The 8,031-nt window shown below is 48.3% G+C and overlaps 1 protein-coding gene across 1 annotated transcript in view; it reads left to right on the top strand.

The window, feature by feature from the left end:
* Window positions 1-8,031, top strand: part of LOC112071099 (BMP-2-inducible protein kinase-like) — a 59,660-nt gene that overhangs the window by 31,539 nt on the left and 20,090 nt on the right. Inside the window, 6 exon segments of the mRNA XM_070439252.1 lie at window positions 895-1,045; window positions 1,395-1,537; window positions 6,329-6,412; window positions 7,316-7,558; window positions 7,560-7,613; window positions 7,616-7,640. Coding sequence (XP_070295353.1) covers window positions 895-1,045; window positions 1,395-1,537; window positions 6,329-6,412; window positions 7,316-7,558; window positions 7,560-7,613; window positions 7,616-7,640 — 700 coding nt within the window.

Genomic DNA, 8,031 nt, shown 5'->3' with positions numbered 1-8,031 from the left:
TGCTAGCGGTTCTCGCTTTTTAGCTGCCAGTTAGCTAGCGTCCGGCTGTCTAGCTGCCAGTTAGCCTAGCGGTGCTCGGCTGTCCTACTGCCAGTAGCTAGCGGTTGCTTCGCTTCTACTGCCAGTTAGCTAGCGTGCCTCGGCTGTCTAGGCTGCCAGTAGCTAGAGGGCTCGCTGTCTAGCTGCCATTAGCTTAGCGTGCTCGGCTGTCTAGTGCCATTAGCTAGCGGTGCTCGCTGTCTAGCTCGCCAGTCTAGCTAGCGGTGCTCGGCTGTTCTAGCTGCCAAGTTAGCGAGCGGTGCTTCGCTGTAGCCATTAGCTAGCGGTCGGTCCAGCTGCTTATGCTAGCGCGGTTGCTCGGTGTCTAAGCTGCCAGTTCAGCTACAGGGCGGTCTCGTGCTGTCTAGCTGCATAAGCCTGCTCTAAGCTAGTCAGATCGGCCTTACGGCTTGTCTGAGCTGCAGTTAGCTAGCGGTGCTCGGCTGTCTAGCTGCCAGTTAGCTAGCGGTGCTTCGGACTGTCTAGCTGCCAGTTAGCTAGCCGGTGCTCGGCTGTCTAGCTGCCAGTTTAGCTAGCGGTTCTCGGCTGCCTAGCTGCCAGTTAGCTCGCAGTTTCTTACTGGCGATTAACAGATTGACATTCATTTTTTTCAAGTCATTACTAATTATTTACTGTAAACAAATCAAACATTAACTCTTGTAAATAATGTCAAATTCATGATAACCTCATAAACAATTCCTTTTAGACCCGGTGTTTATTTTAAACAGGCGTTTATTTACTGAAATGTGTGCCGTTGCCCGTCTATTAAAAGGGACCGTTGACTATTTTGATACGTTTTTTAATTGATGTTTTATGGTAATTAACTTAAGCTCTTGGCTCCTAGAAGGACCATAGACCTCTCATGAATGTCCATCCTGTCTGTGTTCTTCCTCTCTGCAGAAGGAGCTGTCTGGTCACAGGAACATAGTGAACTACCTGGACTCTACCATCAACTCAGTAGGGGACAGTGTCTGGGAGGTGCTCATTCTCATGGAGTACTGTAAAGGTAGGTGTTATAGGTTCCCCCTGTGATTTTAATACAATGGACCGGTCATTATTGTTTTATTGTGCATAATAGGCTGTGCAGATTTGAACAAACAGACCTGTGATTTTTATATTGACCCAATAAAGTAGAATMAACTTAAACACAATCRCTCTCTGTCCCTCACCCTCTCTCCCATTCGCTGGCCCTCCTCCCTCTCACTCCTCTCTCCCATTCGCTTGCTCTCCCTTCCTCTCTCCCTCCTCCCTTCCTCCCGCTCCTCTCTCCCTCCTCATTCCCTCTCTCCTCATTTCCTCCCTCACGCTCCTCTCTCCCATTCGCTCGCCCTCCTCTCTCCCTCCCCCCTCCCCAGCTGGTCAGGTAGTGAAGCAGATGAATCAGCGTCTCCATATTGGGTTTACAGAGCCGGAGGTGTTGACCATCTTCACTGATACCTGTGAGGCTGTGGCCAGGCTACATCAGTGTAGAACCCCTGTCATACACAGGGACCTGAAGGTAAGGGAATTACCCATCTCTTCCTCCTGTCCTCATCCGTCACCTCTTTCCTACTGTCCTTCCTCCTTCACCCCTTTCCTACTGTCTTCCCTCTTCCTCCTCCCCTCATCCGTCACCCCTTTCCTACTGTCATCCCTCTTCCTCCTGTCCTTCTACACCCCTTTCCTCCTGTCCTTCCTCCTCCCCTTTCCTACTGTCCTGTTGTCACCCTGGAGTCTGTGATTTCCTCCTCCTAATCTCCTCCTCCTCCGTCTTGCTATTCTCGGCTGCACTGTGGACTGACACCAGACTGTTGGGTTATGGAATCCCAGAGGGACACTGCAAAATGCCTTGTCCTGTCATCTACTCTGAGCTGTATCTCTCTCTGTCTCTTTCTCTCTGTCTCTCTGTCTGTCTCTCTCATGGTCTCTTATGTCCCTTTCTTTCTTCCTCATCTCTACCTCTACACTCTTGTTCTTCTCTCTTCTACCTCTCACAATTCCTTATCTTGATCTCCTTTCTTCTTCTCCGCTGTCTCTCTCTGGTTCTACTCTCGTCCTCTATTACTCTCGTCACTTCTCTCTGATCTGTCCTCATAGTGATCCGTTCCTCTCGTCTTCTCGTGTCTGTCTCTTGTCTGGTTATCCGTCTCCCTCTCTAGTTCGTCGTCCTACGTCGTCCTGTCACCTCTCCCATTCTATAACAGCACGCCGTATTAGAGTCACTGACGACAACCACAACACTACTCTATCAAGCCCAGCTAGGCAAAACTAATAAGACACTTAAATAGTAACCCTTTGGTGTTTTTCATCCTCTTTGATACTCGGGACGTTCATTTTACGTGCTCCTTTCCACTAATAGCCTCTACTCCTCTTCTCTTCTGTTGGCATTAATTACTGGTTCAACACTACCTCGCACTGACTTGATGGAGCCCTCAAGCCTAGACTCGTGCGTCACTTTTTCGAGCTCTCTGCTTCACTGTGTATATGCTGAGTTTATCACACAAAAATAAATAATAATAATCTTTCGTGGATCTGTGTAATCTGATGGAAATATGTGTACAATTGTATACATTGTGCAGCGAGGTAGGACTCAGTTTATCACCTCAATTTTGTGGGCAGTGGTGGGGGGGGCAGCCACCAAAAAAATAAAAGCCCCTGTCTCTCTTGAAGCAGGTCTGGCCCGTCTGCCTTCTCATATGCAAGGGCCTTAATGCTCACTTGAATCTGTCATAGTTACGACTTCCTTGAGTTTGGGTAGTCACAGTGGTCAAGGGTATTCTGCCACTGCTGGTACTCTCTGTTCTAGGGCCCAAAGTAGCATCTAGTTTGCTGTTTATTGTAAATTCTTTCAATGTGTCACGGTAATTTCTTTTGTTTGCTCATGAATTTGGTTGGGTTAATTGTGTGTGTGTCTCTGGGGCTCTGTGGGGTTGGTTTGTGTTTTGTGAACAGAGCCCTAGAACAGCTTCTTAAGGAGGACTCTTCCGTCCAGGTCATCTCTCTGTGGTGATAACGCTTTTTTATGCGGAACGGTTATGGATCACTTCTTTGGTGTTGTAGAATTATGTCTCTTTACCTGGATTTTGATAATTTAGCGGTATCCGCCTAAATATCTGCTCTGCATGTCATTTGGGTGTGTAAATTGTACCTTGAGGATGATTTTGCCATGATTTACTGCAGAGTCTCATTTTGGTGTTTGTCCATTTTGTGAATACTCTTGTTGGTGAGCGGTACCCCAGACCATTTCAGACGCTCCTTCAGTCTTGGGCTATCTCTGCTGTGAGAGAAAATAAAGTGTCAACATCAAAAGGCCCTGTCCACGGCGGATCTGAATACGCCGTTCCTCTACTGCCAATATACTGTCCACAGGCCGGTGATATAAGCTCGTTTCTCTATTGGCATCTGTCCACCGGCTGGTGAATAAGTTCGTTCTCTATTGGCCAGCAAGGTCTGGTGTTCCAATGTCACGGCGGTGGAATAATGCTCTTCTCTATTGAGCCAGATCTCTGTCCACCGTGGCGGCAGGCAGAAGCTGAGCGCAATAAGAGAACGAGCTTTATTCACTCGGCCTGTGTGACAGACTGGCCACAATAGAGGAACACCCTCGCATTATCCCATCCTAGCTTAGCCATCTTAATGCTCCTGATTTCATCTTACCTCGACCGGTTCACAACCTTTCCTTGTTCGCCTTCTTAAGCGGCTAGCCCGATCCGCTGAGCACTAGGTGGATCGAGACAACTCTCGTACGACAAGGCCTACACATTCTGTTTGCCAACGAGCAATACCCCTCATAAATCGGCCCTAAGGCCCTAGCCTAACCCTTTCTGGGTTTCCCCTTGGCTCACCCCTCATATGGCCCTAGGCCTAGGCCTAGACCACTTCTGGGTTCCCTTGGCTCTACCCTATATGCCTATGGCCTAGCCTAACCCCTTTTCTGTTTGCCCCGCCTAACCCCTCATGTAATGGATAATCATGGACAGAGCTCACTTAAACGCTTCTCTCTCTCTTATTGACGTGGTTACACGCCCCGTATGATATGGAAGAAGGCACACAACTGGAACTGCCGCAGACTACGAGCATGGGATTGAGACACCGCGCACTTCTTACACTGGCAGCCTCTTTGGGGAATCCATGCAGCTAACTTTACCACGAGACCATATGTTCTACTTATTCTTCATGATGCAGGGTCTAACTAGCCACACTTCAGTGTCTGCTGACAAACTCACTCTTTTATTCTCTCTTGCTCTCCCTCCTCGCTTCTCATCTTACTCCCCTCTCCACTTCCTCTCGTCTCCTCTTCCTCTCTGTACTCACTCTCTCACTGACCTCGTCGCGCCGCCCTGTCTCCACTGTCTTATCTCTGCTCCTTCCAGGTATGAGAAATCCTCATAAGTGATATGGTGAGTTATGTTCTGCTCGTGGATTTTGGAGCCTGCTGTCTTTCTCTCAAAGTGCTGCCTTCACATTTAAAGACGGAGATGACCGCTGTGCGCATTGGACGAAATTCATAGGCAAGTGCTCAGCCTGGAGTAGGGGGGGGTGTGACGTGAGTGTGGGGGGGGTGAGGGGACGTGAGTGTGCGGGGGGGGGGGAGTGAGGTGACGTGAGTGGTGCGGGGGGGGGGGGGAGGGTGAGTGAACCCAGGTGATTGTCTTACATGTGCCTGCGTAGCTTAGAACGCACCCCATTTCACGTTCATGTGAACGTGTCCCACGGATCGCCCTCATTTGCTTTAGTTTCCAGTTAGGAAGTGTACAAAACATTAAGAACACTTCCTGCCCTGGTTGGGGGGGCTGGGAGTGCAGGGCTGGAGAGTGCAGGGCTGGGAGTGCAGGGGCTGGGAGTGGCAGGGCGGGAGTGCAGGGCTTGGGAGTGCAGGGCTGGAGTGCAGGGCTGGAGTGAAGGGCTGAGTTTTTAGCAGCGCTGTGGCACAGGCGTACACGTCGTCTAGGTTACTGGAAAAGAAGTGGACTGAAGTGAGGCTTTGTCCCGTGTTCTTGGTCTATTTACGTTGTTTTGTTCACAAGCCAGGTGATTTTGTCAATGTTTTGAGCTTTCCAAACCGCTAGTGAAGAGAACGAGGACACTGCTGCTGTGTCAGACTCTCACAGGCACATGTTACACGGTAACCTCCGCCCTTAAAGGGGGCAGGTGACAATGTGTGATTTCTTAAAAATTAATTAAAAAAATTTATATATTCAGTCTGAAAAATGTAATTAAAACAATATACCACATTTACTTCTGCCTAGTAATACATTTTGTTTAGAAAAACATTACAAAACATGCTCATTCATTTTGTTGTGTAATTTTTAGTGGCAACAAGATATTTTTGTTGGTATAAGAAATCCTGAGTGGCTTTGGTAGATTTTATCATAACTTCTGCACAGTGAACTGGTGGACCAACAAGTTAATCTTTTGGCTTTTTATAAACTTGGTGGGTCGAGCGCCGAATGCTGATTGCTGAACACCGTGGTATATCAGACCGTGTCCCACGGGTATGACAAAACATGTATTTTTACTGCTTAATAACATTGGTACGCGTTTATAAAGCATAAGGCACCTCGGTTTGTGATTGTTGAACAATATACCACTGCTAAGGGCTGTATCCAGGCACTCTGCGTTGCGTCGTGTCTAAGAACAGCCCTTAGCCGTGTAAATATTGGCCATATAACCACACCCCCTCGTGCTTATTGCTTCAGTTGTACTAGCAGTAGTGCACCTCGTAGGGTGCCATGCTTCTCAGCAGTATGCAACTACGTAGGGTGCCATCCTTCTCAGCAGTATGCACTCGAGGGTGCATCCTTCTCAGGAGTAGTACTACGTAGGGTGCCATCCTTTCTCAGCAGTAGTGCACTACGTAAGGGTGCCATCCTTCTCCGCAAGTAGTGCACTACGTGGGTGCCATCCTTCTCAGCAAGTAGTGCACTACGTAGGTGCCATCCTCTCAAGCAGTAGTGCACTAACGTGGGTGCCATCCTTTCAGGCAGTAGTAGCACTACTAGGGTGCCATCCTTCTCAGCAGTAGTGCACTACGTAGGGTGCCATCCTTTCATCAGCAAGTAGTGCACTACGTAGGGTGCCATCCTTCTCAGCAGTAGTGCACTACGTAGGGTGCCAATCCTTCTAGCAGTTAGTGCACTAACGTAGGGTGCCACTCCTTCTCAGCAGTAGTGCACTACGTAGAGGTGCATGCTCTCAGCAGTAGTGCACTACGTAGGGGCCATGCTCTCAGGCAGTAGAGGTTTTACCACTCTAACATACCATAAACTGCATAATAACCTTTTTACCCTGACCTACTTCCTGTGTGTAGGTACACGACCTGTCCATATCGAGCTCCAGAAGTGGTCAAACGTGTAACGCAGGGAAAGCCATTACCCCAAGGCTGATATACTGGGTGAGTTTAGAGCTGTGGGGGTGTGTACGGAACCTGGGGGTGTCCTCCGGAAACCTGGGGGGGGTGTCTAACGGAAACCTTGGGGTGGTGTGTCTACGGAAACTGGGGTGGGGTGTCTACGGAACCCTGGGGTGGGTGTGTGTACGGAACCTGGGGGTGGGTGTGTCTTAGGAACCTGGGGTGGGGTGTTCTACGGAAAACCTGGGGGTGGGTGTGTCCTAACGGAAACCGGGGGTGGTGTGTCTAACGGAAACCTGGGTGGGTGTGTTCTACGGAAACCGGGGGTGGGTGTGTCTACGGAAACCTGGGGTGGGTGTTTGTCTACGGAAACCTGGGGGTGGGTGTGTCTACGGAAACCTCGGGGTGGGTGTGTGTACGGAAACCTGGGGGTGGGGTGTGTCCTACGGAAACCTCGGGGTGGGAGTACGTACTCGTAGATTTTGTGGTGTGGACTAGCCAGTCGGCACAGAAGAACTTAGTGTGTTGTGTTTTGGTCCAGGCCGTTATGCCTCCTGCCTTTGCTTAGCTCTGCCTTTAGAGCATTTTGACTTCACCGTATATCACTCCTATTCCATGTTAGCAACTTCAAGCGACAAGGAGAAGATTAAGAAATTAATACTGTTTTTTAAGATGTCTTAGTTTGTCAAAAAATGGTCACCTTAACTCTTGGTTACTTGTTGTACAAGCGCTGTGGTTTCAGTGTTTTCAGGCTCCTTGGTTGGGTTGTTTGTAACTAAGCTGTGTCTTTCTGTGTTTTTCAGGCTCTTGGTTGGTTGTTTGTAACCAGCTGTGTTTCTGTGTTTCAGGCTCTTGGTTGGTTGTTGTAGCAAGCTGTGTTTTCTGTGTTTCAGGCCTCTTGGTTGGTTTGTTGTACCAGCTGTGTCTTCTTGTTTCGTGTTTCAGGCTCTTGGTTGTTTGTTGTACCAGCTGTGTTCCTCTGTTTTTTCTGTGTTTCAGGCTCTTGGGTTGGTTGTGTACCACTGTGTTTCTCTGTTTCTGTGTTTCAGGCTCTTGGGTTGTTGTTGTACAAGCCTGTGTTTCTGTGTTTCAGGCTCTTGGTTGCTTGTGTACAGCTGTGTTCTGTGTTTCAGGCTCTTGGTTGCTTGTTGTAACAAGCTGTGTTTCTTCTCGCTCCCGTTCGGAGAAGAGTCAAGTCGCCATATGTGAACGGAAACTTATCGTTCTGACAAATTCCAAAATTCCTCCTCCAAGTTGCATTGCTTAATCAGTAGTACCTTAGTTACCTCAGCACCAACACGAACCACAAAGCTGCAAATCAGTATAATAATTAATTTAAACCACATTGACCATTGTCACGTGATTTGTTTATTTGAATGTGGTAACATGTAACGTCCCGATTTTCATTGGCCCAGTCAACTATAGTTTCATTCTTTACAATCACCCACTGTAAAGCCTTTAGTAGAAATATTAGCCAATAGCTCCACATTGTTGGTGAAATGTGTTGCTACGTGTGGAGATATTGCATCATAGTAGAGATAGATCCTATTTCAACACGTTACAATTCAACTCTGTAAACCAATGTGCAGGGCCTTCTCTGGTTTTTTGTGATAGATACAACGTCCCCTCTTTTCCAGGCATAGTAAACTATATGTCTCCTC

Source organism: Salvelinus sp. IW2-2015, unplaced genomic scaffold (assembly GCF_002910315.2).
Source record: "Salvelinus sp. IW2-2015 unplaced genomic scaffold, ASM291031v2 Un_scaffold1523, whole genome shotgun sequence".
In the NCBI taxonomy this organism is placed as follows: domain Eukaryota; kingdom Metazoa; phylum Chordata; class Actinopteri; order Salmoniformes; family Salmonidae; genus Salvelinus; species Salvelinus sp. IW2-2015.
The sequence above is the reverse complement of the archived record's forward strand: the minus strand, read 5'-3'. Positions and strand labels throughout refer to the sequence as shown.